The following is a 20713-nucleotide window of genomic DNA, read 5'->3' on the forward strand; positions in this document are numbered from 1 at the left end:
TTGCCCCCCTACAAAAAAGCAATAAATAAAAAAAAATGTTTTTTTTTTTTTTAAGTAAATATATACTTGTTGGATGACTGAACAAACAGTAGGTGGCAGGAGTGTCTTATCCGGTATCAGTCACATATCCATTCATACACAAGTCCAGCTTATAATAGACACAAGATACGCTCAGTTAAAGTATGAATAAAAGACCTAAGAAAAACTTGTTGACATGCAAAATGTAAGTCTTTGTTGTGTTTAAAAGATGCAACACTCGTACGGCTGTCAACTTTTTTTTGGGTCAAGATAACGTTCAGTGGTCTCTTACATAAAGGCTGACTCACTAATGACCAAGGAATCACAACTGATTATCATGATGAGGTTAGCCTTTTGCGTTGTAAACAAACACACACGTTGGGCCTCACACGCCAATCTCCAAATTTAGCCAAGGCACCTCACTGGCACAATGTTGGTACAGCTTCATCATCTACATCCCAATGTGCAAACTATCTCACTATTATCAAATATTCCTGATCTGCATATGTCTCAGCTCTTCCACTTAACATGACATCACACTTTTCTTCACATTAATTAATTTTTTTAAACCCTATTTGGATTAGCACCAAATTTGTGATTGAAATAAAGATCCACATATGATTGTTCGATTACGTCAGAAATTTTTGACAAATAGTTTTTATGTATTTTGTGTGTGTCATCTTGTCAGCACTTGAGAAAATTAAATTCAGAAAAACATTTTTTTTCTTGGTAAATGTGTCGTCCTATATGGGTTTCGAGACAAAATGATGACAGTGTAGTTATGCTAAATGACTTGATGTGTTTTATGACCAAAAACAAATGATACGAGCAGCTATCAAAGTACGAGTTCTTGTATTGACTGTAGTGTTTGTGACTCTGCATGTAAAACAATTTGTGAGTACTACAGTACACTGTAACACATTTCTGTAAAATCTTTTTTTTAATTCATATTTTAAAAATACAGTAATGTATTGAGATTTTACAAGAATTCACTGGCAATTTTGTTGCCAGTTTTTTTTTTTTTAATACTACAGTCAATTCTTTACATTGTATGTGTATGTATTTACTTAGTTGTTCCACATGAGGTATGACATTGCTGTAGTTTTTTTTGGGCAAATTCAACTCTATTTGGCTTTTGGACCTCGTTTGCTAGTCTATGGTTACCTTCTGCCTTGCGACTGGCTGGTGGGCAGACGCTAGTCACCCCACCTTTCATCTGAAATCAGCTAGGAGAGGCTACAGCAATATTATTTTCCAGTTAGTACCCCCACAAATCATGAGGAACTTCAATGTGCATAAAAGTAAAAAGTGTAACTAGGCCAAGATGCGTTAAGACAACTTTAAGACCGGAAGATTCACTTTTCCCCCCTAAATTTTCTAACAAGATGATAATGAAAGAATCCACAATATGCTAATAGCTTTACTTAAAGCACATCACACGCACTCTCAAAACCTCTCACAGCTTTGTTTTATTTTACGTCATATTTACCATGATGTGTTTAATATACAATGAGTATTTGTCACTGTACATCTGTGTCACATGACCACACAATGTTTCCGTCTGCGCTTGGTTGGCCTCTCGCTGTACAAAAGTTGACTTTATGTTAATGATGCTTAACATTATCAATATTTATACATGTTCTTTTCATTCACAGAGGGACATACTGTGGTAATCACGTGGAACAAAACGATAGCCAATCAGTAACTGATTCAAGAAAACGTAAGCCTATAACAGTATAACAAACAATTTGCTCCAACTGGCTAAGTATTTTTAAAATATGTTCTACCATTGTAGAAATGACAAGAAGATTTAGTGCGACATTGCCACTGCAGTGAAAATACAAGAAAAGCTGCTACTGCTAATACTACTATTTTTTCTTAATTATAACTTCCATCAATAAAGTCTTAAGACACGGAATGGTGTCTAATCAATTCATGATCTGTACTGCTTCACAATGAGACTTCAACAGCAGCCTTCAGGCTCATTGTGGCATCTTGCTCAGCCTTCCTGAGCGCCCGAGGGCTGCCGGCAGCTCTCCGGCCAGCCTGTGGGCTGCAGGAGCCAGCAGCCTGACTCTTGCGCTGCAGTAACGGGCTCCTGGAGCCTTTGGGCTTGGCCGGTGCCATTAGAGAGTCCAAAAGCTTGAGGGACCTCAAGCCCAGCAGACCGCAGAAGTAGTTACACTGGTGCTGCGAGACAAACGCCTCGAAGATTTGAGGCTTGCCTTCCATTTGGAGACCTTGATGTCTGCAGCAACAACAGCAAAATATGATGAGAAAGTGATACATTTGCTGTTAAATAATTTAAGCACGATATACTAACCCTGCATATTTGACTGTAATTCCAATGTTGGTGATCTTTGTATCAACCCCTGAAAAACAGCACAATGTATAGTATAGTTTTTTCCGCCTACAATTCACAATTGTTCAACTATTTGCAACATGCATTTGGGGAGTGAAAAATCCTAGTTTACCCTCAAGCCAGGTAATAAGAAGATTTCCGTTGGTCCATTGAAAGATCCAGTGTTGCAGAGCACAACACTTCAGCCCCACCTCGGAGGTGGTTCTCATCTCGATCCTCCCCGTATGGTCCATCACTACATATTTCTCATAGACTCCAGCCAGGTCAGCCTCCACCGTGGCATAGGGGATGGTGTTTGCTGGCCGGTACATCAAGTAGACAGGAATAACCCTGGTTTGTTAAGGATCGATGTTAATTTAATGGCACAGCATTGCACAGATAATGAGCAAAAAATAACAAGCATTTCCACCAAGTGCGGCTCAATCAATCAATCTTCATTTATATAGCACCTTTCATACATTAAAATGCGACTCAAGGTGCTAAACAATTAAGGCATCCATAATACAACAAAAAGAAAAAACACCCTTCCCCTAACACCCCCCCCACCCCCACAAACAAAAAAGGCGGGGCACAGAGAAACCACGTGAGGAAAGGCACCCAGGAAACAATGGAGCTAAACACTTTAAAACTCAAAGAAAACAGAATAAAAGGCAAAAACAAAGCTAAAAAATAATATAATAAAATGAACTGGAAACTAAGAAAAGAAATAAAGGAGTTAAAAATATGCCAAATTAAAACAATGTGTCTTGAGCCTCCTCTTAAAAATATCAATAGTCTCTGCGGACCGACGGTTGACACAATAAAAGCATCATCAGAATAAATAAATTGGCACAGAGAAACCACGTGAGGAAAGGCACCCAGGAAACAATGGAGCTAAACACTTTAAAACTCAAAGAAAACAGAATAAAAGGCAAAAACAAAGCTAAAAAACAATATAATAAAATTAACTGGAAACTAAGAAAAGAAATAAAGGAGTTAAAAAGATGCCAAATTAAAACAGTGTGTCTTGAGCCTCCTCTTAAAAATATCAATAGTCTCTGCGGACCGACGGTTGACACGATAAAAGCATCATCAGAATAAATAAATTGGCCCAAGGCCGTTAAGACATTTAAAGACTAATAAAAGCACCTTAAAATCAATCCTGAAACACACGAGGAGCCAGTGCAGCGATTTTAAAACTGTGAGGCAGATGTGCAAACCACTCAGTGTACCACAACTTAAGCATTCATGGAAAGCCTGTAGTCAAACTCACTCGAGAGGAGGCCCAAAGCTCTCGATAACTCTTGTCTCTGCAGAAAAGATTTTGCAGTACTCACGGGCCAGATTCTGAATCTTACAGTCCTGTATGCAAAACAATGGAAAATATCAGGTTCGAATTAATTACAACATCAAACTTTCCGTTTCGAAGAGAGACATACCTGCTTGACTAAGTCCATGTTCCTGTCTGTGAGGCAGTGTTCCTCTTTGCCGCCATATGCGATGTGGCGTTGTGCTTTGATGATACACGTGTGACCAGATTCAAAAACAGGCTCCAGGCCATAGATGACTTTAGCCCTCCATACTTTATGGGTACAACCTTTGCCGATACAGGATTTGTTCACCATCACACGACCAAACAACTTGCTGCCCCAAACACCACTGTCAGCAACACCCTTGCTGAACACCAGGGGCGCCATTTCGATCTCCTCCCCAACTTGATGACAGGACAAACGAGTTGGAAATGCATTCAACGTTTGGTTGTATTAATAGTTAACATCTGACCTTACCACTATGGTCCACACGGAGAGAAATCCCTGCCAAAACTGAAACACATTGGGAGACAGAGAACACGTTTAGTATTATCACAGCTAAACAGTTTACATAAAATTGATATGCCAACTAACTACATACTCTCTGGACCGAGCAGGAAGTCAGTTGAGTCACTCCCGTAGTCATTTGCGATAGTACATTTGTAAACACCAGAGTCTTTGCTTGATGCTTGAACGACGGCCAAATTAACATGGCTTTCATCCGCCGCACTGAGAGACAAGTACAAATACACAGAATCAGTAATCATTTATAAAAATAAAAATAAATGTTTACATGCTAGGAACGTACCTTTTTTTAATCCGGGCAATCTCCAATTGATTTCTGTACCAAGTGATGGTCGAGTCAGTGAGAACGTTGAAGAACTGGCACCACAGTTTAAGGTGCCCCGAGGCATCTGCGAAGTTTTCACTGCGGATCTTACGGATGACTTGAGGAGCTAAAATGAAGAGATGTGACCATGAGGATCACGTTTGCATCTGTAGTCGGGGTGATAATCTAATCACAGAGTAACTAATGATACCATCACAAAATTTTGCCAATGCAAGTTCATGTGATTTGCTGAAAAGACAGTAGCAACGTAACTGAAGAGTAAGTAGAATAGAGTAATGATATCCTGTAGTTTGAACTTTTATCATCATCTGATGTCTGCAAAGTTCTGAGGAGGACTAATTCCCGAAAAGCTGAAAGCATCCATGGCCGAGTTGTGAAGATCTGCTCATCAGAGATGTTGAATGCATTTACAGACATCTTTAACCTGTCAGTCTTCCTATTTCAAATCTGTCACCGAAATGCCCCTCCACCAGAAAAAAACAGCAATCTGTCGAAACGACTACCGCCCTATTGCTCCTCAAAAAGTAGTTATGACACACATTATCAGAATCACTCCAGCCTAAAAAAAAAACAGACACACTGTTTAGTGACTACAGACGCTACCCTACTTACGAACATTCGAGTTACGAACAACGGTACATACGAACATTTCTGCGCGTACAGTATGTCGAAAAATGTTCGGAAAGAAATGCTGTAAGTTAGATTTTGTATTGCGCGTAGTGCTTCTTTCCGCCGCTAATACCGACGATTGGCGCTGTGAGAGCTCATTGGAGGCTGAGCAACGTGGCGAGGAGGAGGAGGAAGAAACGCCGGTCCCCATGAAGCAGGAAATAACTTTTGAAGCCGATTCCAGCGACGACGAAGAATCTCTCATGATATAAAATCCTCCTCTTCCTCCTCCTCCATCATCTCCTTAAGCATCGAGTACATCTTCCAAAAGTAAGTTAAACTTCATTTTATTTATCTTATTACGTACATGTACATACTGTGTGTGTCTCTCGCGCTCTCTCTCTACCATACGTAGTACAGTACAGTACTGTACGTATTCTCTCCATTTTATTAAAAGTTTTTTTCAGTACAAACCAATGCAGGTTACTTGTACAAGCCTTAAACATACTTATATAAACCTTCAATATACTTATATAGGCTTTAAACATAAATTATAATACAAAATATAGCACTGAAGCAACTTACGAACAAATTCACCTTACGAACGATCATCCGGAACGTAACTCGTTCGTAAGGTGGGGAGCGTCTGTACAACTCAGTGTTTAACACGGATAGTAGACTGACTAAGAAACTGCTTACCCTCGGATTACCCTTACCTTTACATGGGTCCCATCTGTCCTTCTCAGTTTTCTCACTTTGGCTGTCCTCATTGGGCGGTTGGCTCGATGCCTTTGTCACAGCAGTCTTCTTTCTTTCCAGCATTGGCGATCTCTTTTCTACAAGAGGAGATCTATCATCGCTAGGCTGAAGAAGAGGTGAACGTTGAGAGGAGTCTGGAGATACGATTGACGCGGGACTGGAGTTAAGCATGGTGTCTAGTGGCGAAACCTCTTGTTTCATAGGTTGGTGATCAGGTAGTAAGTTGATCTCAGGTTTGTCCTTGGAAGAAAGGATCTTGCGACGGGCCCCTGAGGCCAATTCTTGTGGAGTCGCAGGAGTAGGTAAAGAATCACAATTTTCTGTCTGTAATAATGGACTGGCTTCAGTATTTGGATTCGGTAAGAAGTCTTTCCCTTGAATGTCTTCAACCATCCCTTGGATATGAAGGCAGTTTCCTTGTGCATCTGCACCATGAACACTTTTACTGGGAAATCTCAACACCCCCAGTGAACAACTAGTTGGGTCGCGTTGTATTATCAGTGTTTGAGAAGTATTTCCAGTAATTTCTTGTTGAATTTCAGTGTCAAATTTAATATCTGGGAAGAAGTTTTCCACAAGTCCCAAGTTTTTGCCCTGAATCTGATCACTTTTGGTTCTTGATGTGGGTCTTTGAGTTGCTTCTTCCTTAGGATTTATGGGAAGACAAGGGTACGTTTTTGAAGAATTTGCATTGGGAATGGCCACAACATCTTGATTGTATTCTATGCTGAGGGGATCAACAGCAGATAAAGGACAGGGACTAGGATCTTCCTGAAAAGTACGACTCTTTCCTGGATGACTTTGCTTTACAAGATGTACCTTTGGAGAGGTTTGATCAACAAAAGTATTAGGTATGCTATCAGGTACTGACTTCCTCAGCTGAGTTTCTTTCTCTTCAGGCTTCACTGGAACGGAAGAGTAGTTATTTAAAGAACCAGCATCGGGAACGTCTGTGACATCTTGATTGACTTCTTTGCTAAGGGGATCAATGACAGATAAAGGGCGAAGGCTAGGATCTTGATTACGTTCCTTCACAAGATTTCCTTTTGGAGAGCTTCGATCGACATGATTCTTAGGTATGCTCTCAGGTACTGCCTTTCTCCCTTGAGTTACAATCGCTTTAGGATTCACGGGATCAGAACAGGAGTTATTTGAAGAATCTGTATTGGAAAAGGCTGTAACATCTCGATGGCATTCTATGCGGAGGGAATCAACTGCAGATGTAGGACAGGGACTAGGATCTTCCTGAAAAGTACGACTCTTTCCTGGATGACTTTGCTTTAAAAGATATTCCTTTGGAGAGGTTTGATCGACATGATTCTTAGGTATGCTGTCAGGTGCTGACTTCCTCGGCTGAGTTTCTACCTCTTTAGATTTCACTGGAACGGAAGAGTAATTATTTAAAGAACCAGCATCGATAGTGTTTGTGACATCTTCATTGACTTCTATGCTAAGGGGATTAGTGACAGATGGGTGAAGGCTAGGATCTTGATTACGTTCCTTCACAAGATTCTCAGTTACAATCTCCTTAGGATTCACGGGATCAGAACAGGAGTTATTTGAAAAACCTGAATTGGAAAAGGCTGTGACATCTCGATGGCATTCTATGCTGAGGGAATCAACTGCAAATGAAGAAGGATTAGGATCCTTTGGAGAAATCTTATTCGTTCCCAGTTGGGTTTTCTGTACATGTTCCTTTGTAGTGGATCTATCGACACTAATCTTTGGTATGATTTCAGGTTCTGTCTTGATCCCACGAGCTATACATTTATCATTTTCAATTCTAAGGTTTTGAGATTTGTCTGCAGCAGTGGGATGTGTTACGAAGTCTGAAGGGATGTCTTGAGCAGGACTAGTTACTGCTGAATCAAAAGCCCTTATTTGGGCTCTCATAATTTCTGCAACAGATACGACTCTGGTCACAGGTTTGGGGAGTTCTTGGATGTCTGTGGATTGCTGCTCATGTAAACGGGGAGCTTTTTGGTATGGCCGAGCAGTTTCAACTTTAAACTGTTTATTAGACTGTAATTCCGAGTTGGATTTTAAACTAGATACTTTTTTATCCTTATTAGACACAACCACGGACTTAGAGACTTTAGCTACTTTGTTGTCTGGTTGTTGAATCTTTGGTGAATCAGTGGTTTCAGTCACAACTTTATCATTTTTTTCTTTTGGCACCACCAGCCTTTTAACCTCATTAGCATCTACCTTCTTATAACCTTGGCCTTCTTGCGATGCTTTTATCCCTGCAACACATTTTACCACTAAATCAGCTTGGCTTTGTTGGTCCGCAAATGAAAGAGGTTGTGATTTCTGCGGGACCGCGTGGCTTCCTCTTAATCCCTTGGAATGATGCTGTCTGTGTTGTGGTGATATGACAATAGGTGTGACCAAAGAGTCCTCTGATGTAGCTGCTCCTTTCGGTGGGGTTTTCCGCTGCGGTCGCGGATCTGCTGCTGCCAAACGCCGGTCAGGTGGAGGCTGCGGGTTAACAGGTGCATCATTCCCACTCATCCATGTAGGAGCCTGTGTAACCTTAGGAGACAATTCAAGCAAATGTTTCCAGGCTGTAAATGTTAATGATACTTTATCCCTGGCTGTGCAAACACGGTAAATGTGTAATTCCAACAACAGCAACAATGGACCAACTATAGATACTATAAGCTATCACACGCTCATGTGACATGAGTGTCATGAGTGCCTGGTGCTGTTTGTTGGCTCAACTGCAAATCACAATGTATTTATTTTTAGGAAGCTTCTCTTTGAAAGCAGGCCTATATTAGTGCAAATGCTACAATGGTAAGATATGTCTTCTGGAATGTCAATTCAGAATGATGTTCAATTTATTTAGTGATTTCTTTATTACTTTTTCAACACAATTCTCATGTTTGTGTAGTTAAGATGAGAGTTAATTTAATTAAAAAAAATATTACTTAACCTGAGAGATGTATTTGAAACACTATAAGATTACATTACATTGATATATTTTCTCTCTCAGATTTGCACTATATAGCTGTAAGATCATGCCGACTTACATTCTGTTTGGCACTATTTATTTAAATGTTTGCTTCACAACACAATCCTCATGCTTTGTTTGTTCAAATCGTATCTGGTGTTCATTTGAGGGTCGTGTCTATTTGAAAGCAGGGCATGACAGTAAGATGAGAAGATTCAGATTTCAGAAGTATTAAGAACCCAAGACGTGAGCTGTTCTGTGATGTCTATTCAGATATGCTGTAAGAAAATGCTCATTATGTATATTTTTGTTTGTTTGTTTCTAGTGATTAATATATATTTATAAAGCATATTGAATTTTTTTAAACACAGTTCTCAGATTTCAAATATTATACCAAGACTATCATTACACTTCTAATCCTTTGCACCCAACCGTGTTTCTAGAGGCCACATATGACCTAGTGACAGGAGCAACTTATGTAAACACTGGAATGGAAATACAGTCTGATTTAGAATAGGCTGCTCAACCGTTGGATTCTATTGCTGCCAAAGCAAGAGGAGATAGTGAAGATGGTCCACAAATGTAACTTCTGTATCTACTAGCTTGGTTTTGGTATCAGTGGGAAAAGATGAGAAGTTTTGTATCATAGCATTGACCGAGGAAATATTTGGATCCATTGTTACAAAACGTATTGCATGTGCAACAGTTAAAACATGTTCCGGTTAAGTTGCGAAAGGGTGATGAGATCAGTGTATCAGCTCTCTGATTTGTGGTCGAGACAGTGTCAAATCCACATCACGTCTGAGCATGAGTTGGACCCCCTTTTATAATTAGCAAGAGAGGTTCCCTGAGTCACATGACATTCCATAATAGATGAGATAAGCAAGGCTAATAATGTTCACTTTGCTCATTTAATGCGGCAAAAACTGACTTCAAAAGCATCCATTTTGATCGCTCAACTGCAGTATGAAAACAAGTATTTGTTTTAAATAACTAATGTTATGTTATGTGCGTGTTTTATCTCCTTCCCCTCTATCTAATCTGGAAAAGCTCAAGTCTGTTCACATTTTGCTTTGAGTCGTTGACGTGTGGTTACAATGGAATGTCAATCATTTGGAGAGGCACTTCAGTTGAGCTGCGTCTTGTCTCACTGATGTCAGTAGCTGCGCACACGCTTGCGTAAGCCCTTCTCTCTAATAAATGTTCATAATCTCTCAGAGGCAAAGACATTTGACTGGCAATTGCAACGTAACATGACTCGTTGTGTCTACCAATCAGCACCCTCCCTCCAGCCAATCGTCCTGCCCAGGTGTGCCTTGTTGTCTCGTTAGGTTGCTTGTATTTATGCTGCATTCGAGGAAGGTAGGAAGTCGTACTTATCCCATTTGGATTGTCCTAGTTCCGACCTCAAAGTGTTCGAGGCTAATGTAAACAACAAAGATGGCTGATTCTGATCAATTGTTTTGTTGTCCTGGTTGTGTTGTTTCGAAATCAAAGGGGTGTTCCCATGCACATTTTCTGGTATGAAGTCGGAAAAGTCTGAATTCCCACTTTCCTCAAATGCAGCATTAGATTTTTGGTTTCTGTCTGCGTTGCTGTTGTTAGTCACGTTGGTCTAGTAATGTTTCCTTTTGTCCTGTGATTACTCCAAATTTTGCATCACACTAGAACACATCACGCAGCTCCACTGGCACTGCAGTGACATTGTTGCTGCTATAAATAGCATCAGGTTGCTTGTGTTAGCTGGCACGATGCTCCCATGAGCTCATGGGAGAAGAAAAAAAAAACTCACCTCACTCTGCGTGGACAGATTCCTTTGCTTTGCTTTTGTTTCCTTTTGCGGCGGCTGATTTGAGGTCTTCTCGGGTAAAGCATTCCTGTTCTGGAGGATCCCATCCGCTGATCCAGGATCAGTCACGTGCTGCATGTGTCGGCTTGAGAGCTGTTGGGGTGCATTTTGAAGTCTGGAGGGCATGCGAGGATTCTTCTCTGACACTTTCTCATCACGTTTAAAGGCACTTTCCTTGTCTCTCCTCGCACCTTCTGGAGAGCGAAGCGCCTCGGAACTTTGGCTCCTTAAGAATCTTCCCAAAGGCGCTCTGTTTTGATGTTCTGTTATGTTTCTGCAACTCTCAACTTCCATGAGCTCCGCTGAGCTGGCCTCTCTCATCTCCTCTGGCGTCCTCTCACCCTTGGGGCAAATCTTGATCTTTTTCTTGGCAAAGGGAGTCTTGGCAATGCCAGCCACGATTCCATTTTCGTTATTTATTTTCGCACAAGTCTTAGTCAAGGGTGCCGGATTCTCCTCCACCGGTTCCTCTGCTGGTTCCACCTTTGAATCCTCACAAACTGATCGATTTAACTCCTCAGTGACCTCATCCTCCGTGCAGCTGGGCGTGCTCAGGAAGGCCTCCACGGTGGAACGCCGTTTCCTCTGTGAGCATTCGGGGCTGATGGTTCGAATGGGCTCCTGGTTCTCCTTGCCGTCGCCCTCTTTACCTCGGCCCTCCGTTTTCTGCTTGATCTTGGCGAAGTAGCGCTGGTGGATCTTGAACTCGTTCATTCCGCCCACCTCCAGAACTCCAGAGCACGACACGATGCCTTTGTTGTTACTGGCCGATACCTGGTAGATGGCGGCGTCCTCCACAGTACAGCTGCGAGGAGAACACCATTCAAGTTTTTCACGATTTTATAAGTAGGACACAGGGCTTGATTCAGATAAACTAAACATATTACTTAATTCATTGTTGTTAATGTCTCCTTTTTCAAAGTGGAAATGAACCAAAAGAATATGTTTATGAGGCCGCACTAGTCTAAACATGATTTATATTGTATTTGTGGAATATGCATTCAACAGCAAAATCTACCCGTTTTTATCAATTTCAGACTGGGTGGGGCATAAAACATTACTCTAAAGCTTTTTTTTTTTTTTTTACTACCCCTGAAACACTTCAATGTATTCCATACCATTCAGTATACATACTTGTAGATGTGCAGGGAATGAGTTTGCCCGTTGCGAAATATTTCATATTTAGGAAGTCCACAGAATCTGTCCAACTGTTTATCATCCTTATACCAAGTAAGTTGAGGGATGGGATAACCTGAAACACACAAAAGAGTAACAAAAAAAAAAACCATTAGAAATACTACCTTGGTACTAATAATAATACATTGAGTCATCATTTTTTAATATTTTTTTCTTAATAATTATAACAAATCAAAAATAATGTTCCACCATTCTATTTTTGCTATTCACACTTTCTTGATGCTATATCAAATTAATTTAGAATGTCTCTGAAAAATCAACAACTAACTTTTAGTCATTATAATATGCGTACAGATATTTTTCAGGCGATTAAAATATAGAGAGAATAATAATTTCTTTATAATATATGGTATTTTTAACATAATGCGCACTGTAAAAAAACACTGTAAAAAAACAGCTAGTGTTTTGGGGGTTTAAACCGTTATCTAAGTTGGAACAACTAAAACATAAATTATTGACATTTAGGGCAGCAATGTTAGTTAGCACAGCAAAGAAAGGAGTTGCTCTGATCTAAAACAATTTGCTGATTTGTTTTTACATAATCTTTAAGTTGGGGGACAATACAAATGGAAATTATTTCTGTAAACTCTTTTTTTCTTTGTGAATATCGGGAAAGCCAAGTTTCACAACAACAAAACTGAAAGTATTTCGTTGAATTGCCCAGCTTAAAATTTTATTGAAGTTTGTTGCCTTGAAATTTTGAATTTTTTTTTACAGTGTACATCATAGGTCTCAACCTCCGGCTCTCGAGCCCTGCATGTTTGAGATGTTTTCTTCCTCCAACACACCTGATTCAAATGATCAACTCATCAGCAAGCTCTGCAGGAGCCTGATAACAATCCTGATCATTTGAATCAGGTGTGTTGGAGGAGGGAAACATTGCAAACTACAGGACACGGCTATCCGCCAGTTATTATTTCCTGATTCAATACGTGGACATCTGTTGTTCACCCAAATTAGTTGGGAAGTCATGTCACACTTGACAAATAAACGTCGATGCTTACCAGTCACCACGCAGAAGAACTTGACGTTGCAGCTCTCTGAAACAGCTTTGGACTTGAGAGTGGTCACGAAGGCGGGCTGCGTTTCCTGTGTCAGTTGTGCTATCACGCTGCACAGTGTGCTCCTGTGCACAGAGAAAACGTTTAATCGACCTCCGCCAAGGCTGGGTAATTGGAATTTTCTGACATTCCTGCTAATACTGTTGCACCCAGTGCAAGTGGACTATAACCTTGAAATTGACAAAAAAAAAATCCTCATGCTCACCAATTTATACAAATAACATATGCCAATAATTATGCAAATTTATGCAAACAATACCTAACCATTAGGATATACAGGGCATGCTTTTGATTGGAAAAACAAAATCAATATCACTTTGAAACTTCCTATACAAACAAAAACGTAAATAGAAACAAAATACAGATGAAAACAAAGTAAGAAATTCCATTGGCACAATATGTTGAATGGAGCTCATTATGGTTGCGCACACACGTGCACACACATGTGATGTGTCTGGTGTTGCTCTCCTCCATAATGTTGGGGTCAGCGCGCTCTTTCACAGCCCATCGCACGCAACTCATGAGTGAGCGAACCCAACATGACACAAATGCTTTTAAAGTGTTATGCGGCATATAGCCTTTGGCCTCTAGGCACCACTTGATGTTGCTGTTTGATTAAGCAATGATTGATTGCACAGGAAATACTACCGCTAATTGGCTTTAATGAACATCGTGGTCTCTTCGTGTTTATATTTATCGCAAAAACTATACGACAAGGATTTCTCCGCTAAATATTCATCCCGTGTTTTTCTTGGGAATATCAAATATTTATTTCGCTCAATAACATTCACGACGAGATCGGGCGTTCTCAGGGTATTATGGCCGTAAGCTGGATTTCACTTCCCTTTCTTTTCTTTGGTCCTTCCTCGGGTCTCCTGACGGCCTCACGACTCTGGCTGGAAGTGTTCGCTTTAGGTGAACGGTATGGGATTTTTTAATAGGTTTTAGGTGAACTAATGAATACACGCACACACTCGCACGCACTCACGCGCATACACATACAAAAAAAAAAAGAAAAAAAAAGAGAGAGAACAAAGATGATGACTTGTCAAATCGGTAAAATTACCGAATGAACAATACTGAGCTCTCCAGGGGGAAAAAAAAATTATATATTACATTCACGACCTTTCAAAACTTTTATCAAATTATTTTCCTCACTGTCTCTACATTTTATTTTATTTCTTTTTAAAGGATGACAAACACTTACAGTTGTGTTTGAAATGAAAGAAGAAGAAGAAAAAAATATACATATATTTATATATAATTTTTAAAAAAAATTAAATATTGCAGCAATTGATGTTGATACTACATTTTATTTTATTTATTTTTAAAGGATGACAAACACTTACAGTTGTGTTTGAAATGAAAGAAGAAGAAAAAAATTATATATATATATATATATAATTTTAAAAAAAACTAAATATTGCAGCAATTGATGTTGATACTACATTTTATTTTATTTATTTTTAAAGGATGACAAACACTTACAGTTGTGTTTGAAATGAAAGAAAAAAAATTATATATATATATATATATAATATAAAAAAAACAACTAAATATTGCAGCAATTGATGTTGATACTACATTTTATTTTATTTATTTTTAAAGGATGACAAACACTTACAGTTGTGTTTGAAATGAAAGAAGAAGAAAAAAAATTATATATATATATATATATATATATATATATATATATATATATATATATATACAGTATATATATATATATATATATAATTTAAAAAATAAATAAATATTGCAGCAATTGATGTTGATACTACATTTTATTTTATTTATTTTTAAAGGATGACAAACACTTACAGTTGTGTTTGAAATGAAAGAAGAAAAAAAATTATATATATATATATATATATATAATATAAAAAAAACAAATAAATATTGCAGCAATTGATGTTGATACTACATTTTATTTTATTTATTTTTAAAGGATGACAAACACTTACAGTTGTGTTTGAAATGAAAGAAGAAGAAAAAAAATTATATATATATATATATAATTTACAAAAAACTAAATATTGCAGCATTTGATGTTGATACTACATTTTATTTTATTTATTTTTAAAGGATGACAAACACTTACAGTTGTGTTTGAAATGAAAGAAGAAAAAAAATTATATATATATATATATATATATATATATATATATAATATAAAAAAAACAACTAAATATTGCAGCAATTGATGTTGATACTACATTTTATTTTATTTATTTTTAAAGGATGACAAACACTTACAGTTGTGTTTGAAATGAAAGAAGAAGAAAAAAAATTATATATATATATATATATATATATACATATAATTTAAAAAAAAAACTAAATATTGCAGCAATTGATGTTGATACTACTGGAGTCCCACAGGTTTTGGAGGTTTCCCTCTTCCAACACAAGCTGATTCCAATCAACAGGATCGTTATCAGGCTTATGCAAAGCTTATCATATACCAGCTGTGTTGGAGCAGGGAAACATCCAAAACCTGCAGAACTCTGGCCCTCGAGGTCCGTGTTTGCCCACCCCTGCCTTAGGATATCTAAACTTACAAGCACAACTGTTATGTTTTGTTTTGCTTGTCAATCACCTGAGTCTCTATCATGTGAATTGTCTTGTTCACTCTATTAACTGGTGTAAAGCGCATAATGTCACATGATCATACACAATGTACCTGTTCTCTGGCCTAACGTTGGAGATGTAGCTGCAGCCTCCAGGCCGGCTATTGCCAGTGTTCCCGTTCCCGGATCTTCCATTGGCCGACTGGGAGCGTGAAATTGTCCGCCGTGAACCCATTTGAATGTGTCACAAAAGTTCCCCGCCCCCCAAAAAAAACGTTGTTAAATTCCTTCAAGCTCCTGTCGATGAAAGCTGCAAGGGAAAAATAAACATGCTGAGGTCAAACATTATATAAGATCAAATCTATGATATATGCAGTGGCCTTAATGCAGTGCACTCACCGTGGACGAGGTCACGTCCCTCTTTGACGGATGCCCCGCAGCTCTGGCTTGCGGCTCTGTGATTTCCAATCAAACAAGAGCATGTGTACACATCGGCTCCTGCTGCGCTATTTTTAGTGGGCCCTCAAATAGGCACTAGGGTGCATCACCCCCCCCCCCCCCCCCTCCAACCTGCATGCACACCATTGTATACAATAGGATGCATCAGGCAGCCAAACAGCACGTTGACACTAAAGATACACTGCAGAAGAGGAAAGATTGATTTAAGGTTGGAAGTCAAGTCAAGGTCATTGCATATTTGCTAGCTCCTAATATAGAACAATTTGTGAACGTAACTTGTTGCTTGTATCGTTTTATAACTAAGAAATCCGATCTGGTAGCTTAAACTGGATGTTGCCAGTTCTGCAAATTATTGTGAATGTAATGGAAACGGTAAAAATTTAAATTGAATTCTAGGAGTACAGTTTGGATTTCAGGGAGAGCCCTATCAATAATTGAAATACAAAAAAAAATACATAATGTATGATTATATTCCATATACAGAGGCCACTCAGAAGAAGAAATGTTTAAGAATAAAAATATATTTATAGCCAAAAGTATTTATTTTTCCCTTGTCATAAAAAACAACAACTAAAATATGTATTTTAATTGTTTTTAGGAGATTCAACTGTACAAAATTTGGACTCAAATAACGACCAATCATGGCTCACCTGTTTGCTTAGTTTGGTCATGTGACATTTGCAAATTGAGCCCTTAGACATTGTGATGTCATTTTTAGTTGACAGCAAGTGGCAATTAATTTGTGAAGCCATGCGATTAATTACAATTTAAAAAAATAATCGCCTGACACACTGAATTAAAATATATATATTTTTTAATGAATTTATGGCAGTGAATTAGTTAAAAAGGCAGATAGCAAATTTTAAAGAAAAAGTTTATAAAAGAAAATAAATTAAAAATAGACATACAAAACAGTAGGAAAAAGATTAAAGCATGGTTTGTAAAAAATAAAAAACAATTCATTTGTTTTTACAAATGTAAGAGCTGACTTTGAACTCTATTTGCTTGTCTGAATCTACAGATTTTGTACAATATGAACTGAATTTTCTCTTAGTTATTGGTTTGGATGGTATGGATTTTTCAGTAAAAAACAAAATGACAAAAGTGCTTCATCATGATGATGAGCTGGGACATGAAAAAGGCTTCATTGTCCACTGACAATCATTTTGGCTCCCGGAGGAAAAGCAGTAGAAATAGAACGGCCCTAAAAGGACACAACTCACTAATGACTGCATGCTTCTCATCTTGACACACACAATCATTGGACTTGCATACACTACGTGATGAATTAAGAGTCCCTCATTGTGTGTGTATGCGTACTAAATGAAGTCCACGTAAACGTCTCGCATGTTACCACGGTCACGTGACACGTTTCTTTTGGGCCAACCATTAGTCACTGCACTCCTCACAAAATGTGACATGCATGTAATTATTTTTCTAAAATAATACTTGTAACACTTATAGACATGCTCACAGGAATTCGCATATGCTAAAGTAGCACATATTTAGAAGTATTTCTCTGGGCAAAACCTTGCTACCGAAATATAATAAATGATATTATAATGACTAAGAGCAAACAGCTGCCACTTTATTTTGTGAGCGCAGTTACTTCATCATGGTCGGGATATTTCAGACAGGCTGTGTACTGATGGATCAAAGCCCCAGAGTGTGGAAATATTACAGATGTAATGTGACCCCGCCCCCCACCACCCTTCCTTCATAAACAACTAGAGAGGACTTCAATCCACCCCACCAGACATTTTCTGCTGTTTACCCCCCAAAATGTTAAAACTCGTTAGTGATTATCTTCCAAGGGTTCGGGTTAAAGGACATATTCGAATACTCCCCCTTGTGGCTGTGAGCAACATAGGAATGACCTGAGCAATCTGATTGGATGCTGTGATGACATCATTATGAATGAAATTTTTAAATGCAAAAATAATTAATGAGTAATGTCACAGTTAACTCATTCACTGCCATTGACTGCTAAAGATGGGAAAAAAAATCATTTAAACTATTTTTATTAGTTTAACATTTTTTCCCATTTTTGTTAACAAGAGTATGAAAACCTAGATTTTTTTATTGTATATTTAGAACAGATATAAAATCGCGAGTAAACTAGTGAAGTCATGCGATTGATTACGATGACAAATTTTTATCGCCTGACGCCCCTACTTTTTAATATTCTTTTCTTTTCTTTTTAAGAAAAAAAAATGTAAAAAATTTGGTGCGTCAGGTGATTAAAATGTTTTATCGTAATTAATTGCATGACTTTACTAGTTAACTCACAATTTAAAAAAAGAAAAGATTATTAAAAATTAGGGGCAACAGGTGATAAAAAAATTGTTTTTAATCGCATGACTTCACTAGTTAACTCACGATTAATATATTTTTTTATATCTGCTCTAAATGTGCAATAAAACTAATTCTAGGTTTTCATACTCTTGTTAACAAAAGTGGCGGAAAAAATGTTAAACTAATAGAAATAGTTAAAATGAATAGGCGTCAATGGCAGTGAATGAGTTAATAGCTACTCCTCAGGTATTTTAGAATTTTTTTTTTTTTTCTCGATGTTTCTCTCAATACAGTCCTATCTGTCAAAACGGAAGTATGAAGTCACAATTTCTATATTACATGGTTGTTGCCTCATGATGAACTATGTTTAGCCTCCACTCCAAATCCCACTGTGGCTTAGTACAGCAGATTTATAGCTGGGGGATGACAGACAAGACCACGTTTGCGAGGACTGTTGTTTGCGACGTGTGTAAAGGTCAAATCATCTTTAGACTTTGGTGCCACTCGCCGTGCACTTCAGGAGGTAAAGGTACCTGCACAATATAATGACTCCCAAAATGTATTGAATTTTTTTTTTCCCCGATGGCCCTCATTAAGTAATTGATCACTAAAGTAAAAAAAATAATACTTCAAGCAAACATCATGGAGTCATATCTCACATTAAAGCCCATTGCTGAGGGCTTTTCATATCTGTTATTGTATTGTCAATAAACTCTAATAGGATTATAACATTACAGAAGAATGCGTTTTTCTTACGTGAACGCGTCACTAGTAACAAAGTCGAAAATTAACTTGTAACAAATCAGATCGAGTCATATGTCATATTAAAGGCCCTGCTGAGGGCTTTCTAGAGCTGCTATTATATTTTCAATACAATCTTAAATGATGATAGAATTACAAAAAAAATGCTCTTCTTACTGGAAAATATCATCATACTCAGAAGTCACAAAGTCATACTAAACCTAAATTTTGCCACAGTTTATATATCCAAACAGGGTGGACATTCAGTCTTGGAGGTCCATAGCGGCTCATCTGACCTGCTCAAATATGTCACTTGGAACAATGTTGAAAATCCATTCAGAATAAACCACATCAAGTCATACCTCATATTAAAGGCCTTGAGGAGTACTGTTTGGATATATACAAATTGCATGCACATTAAGTACGTCACCAACACAATGAAGCAAAAAGCAACCACACGCAAACACTAACAGGAGCTATCAAGTGACAGCCTCCAGCAAACTAAACTCTTTTGACCTTGCCGCATCGGACAGAATAAACGTCAGCGTGGCTTCGTTTTTCTCTACAATTTAACAACCAGATTTATCGCTGTGTTGGATAACTGACTCCCTCTGTTCATGCAACTTAAACTGAAACAATTGTGATGGATTATCTTATGTGCAAATGCATTCATACACTTGACACAAATTCAATAAGCTCCCGCTTCAAAATAGTAGTGTCTTACATCGAATGTTTAGAATTGTAAGGTGTCGACGCAGATAAACAGGAAAAAGAAAACGGAGAAGAAGGGTGGGGAGGGGCACTCACACTGTTTGGTTGTTTGATGGGTCTCTATGGAAACCGAGCTTAAGCTTTGTGCATCCGTCAAGGCTGTGACATCATCTGATGGATATTCACACCAGTGTCAGGTCCAAGGAAGCAGCAACGGGAGAACACTTGACTTGCTGGGACAGCTGGCTAACGCACACACGCACGCACGCACGCACACACACACACACACACGAGGGATGATTGCGTCACTGTAGTTAAATTAAAGCAAGAAGGTTCTACACCATTGCGCCTATCTTTCTGACACTAGTACAACTTGTTACAGGCTTTTACCTCGTTTTACAGCCAATGGGCGAATAAGCCCATTCAATCAATGAAAGTCACACAGCCTCTGTACTGTATCTGTGGCTGAGCTCTAGACTCAATAACCTCTGAATAATATGAGCATAATTTGGTCAACTGTTTTTTATTTATTTAAACTTTTCGACTGAGCATTGACTTTATGACTGGACTGTCAATAGGACTTTCGCGGATGAAGCCAGAGATATGCCTTTTGCTTTTTAAGAGAATCTTTTAATGAGCAATAAAATGTGCATGTTGACTTCTCCCTGGCACAAATCTATCATACAAGTTGGCATTTTTGCCATAGAGGCAGAAAATGATGTGAAAATGCCACGGAGGAATCAATGTATGATTTAAGCTAGGTGGCCGAGAGTGAGTGGCAATATAAGATGGCCGCCGGAGGCTTCACTTCACTTCACAACGCGAGTAAGCGGCTTTGACAGTCCAGACAGAGGCACCAACCAAGTGGTCCTCTTTTTATGCTTTCAATTTCGACCAATCACGGCTCAGCTTCAGAAAACAGGTGAGTCATGATTGGTCGTTACAGAAACTGTGATGTCATTTTCAATCGACAACAAGTGACAAAAT

At 38.4% G+C, this 20713-nt stretch overlaps 1 protein-coding gene across 1 annotated transcript; it reads right to left on the reverse strand.

Annotated features, from left to right (window-relative positions):
- Positions 1-1470: 1470 nt before the first annotated feature.
- LOC144050008 (alpha-protein kinase 3-like) lies at positions 1471-20668 on the reverse strand. The gene is made up of 15 exons (XM_077562840.1): positions 19823-20668; positions 15920-15975; positions 15634-15830; positions 12894-13015; positions 11827-11944; positions 10636-11497; positions 5845-8422; positions 4478-4625; positions 4271-4398; positions 4147-4182; positions 3799-4073; positions 3633-3721; positions 2493-2710; positions 2342-2390; positions 1471-2266 (listed from the first exon to the last, which is right to left on the reverse strand). Exons 3-15 carry the CDS (start codon positions 15753-15755, stop codon positions 1969-1971), a joined length of 5043 nt encoding a protein of 1680 aa, XP_077418966.1. The 5' UTR covers positions 15756-15830; positions 15920-15975; positions 19823-20668; the 3' UTR covers positions 1471-1968.
- Between the last annotated feature and the right edge of the window lie 45 nt (positions 20669-20713).

Source organism: Vanacampus margaritifer, chromosome 4 (assembly GCF_051991255.1).
Source record: "Vanacampus margaritifer isolate UIUO_Vmar chromosome 4, RoL_Vmar_1.0, whole genome shotgun sequence".
Classification (NCBI taxonomy): domain Eukaryota; kingdom Metazoa; phylum Chordata; class Actinopteri; order Syngnathiformes; family Syngnathidae; genus Vanacampus; species Vanacampus margaritifer.

Coding starts and splice junctions, on each gene's coding strand:
- LOC144050008 (XM_077562840.1), bottom strand. CDS start 15,755: ATGGGTTCACGGCGGACAATTTCACGCTCCCAGTCGGCCAATGGAAGA. Junction 11,945..12,893: donor GTTCTTCTGCGTGGTGACTG/GTAAGCATCGAC, acceptor TGTGTGTTTCAG/GTTATCCCATCCCTCAACTT. Junction 3,722..3,798: donor ACATGGACTTAGTCAAGCAG/GTATGTCTCTCT, acceptor TTTTGCATACAG/GACTGTAAGATTCAGAATCT.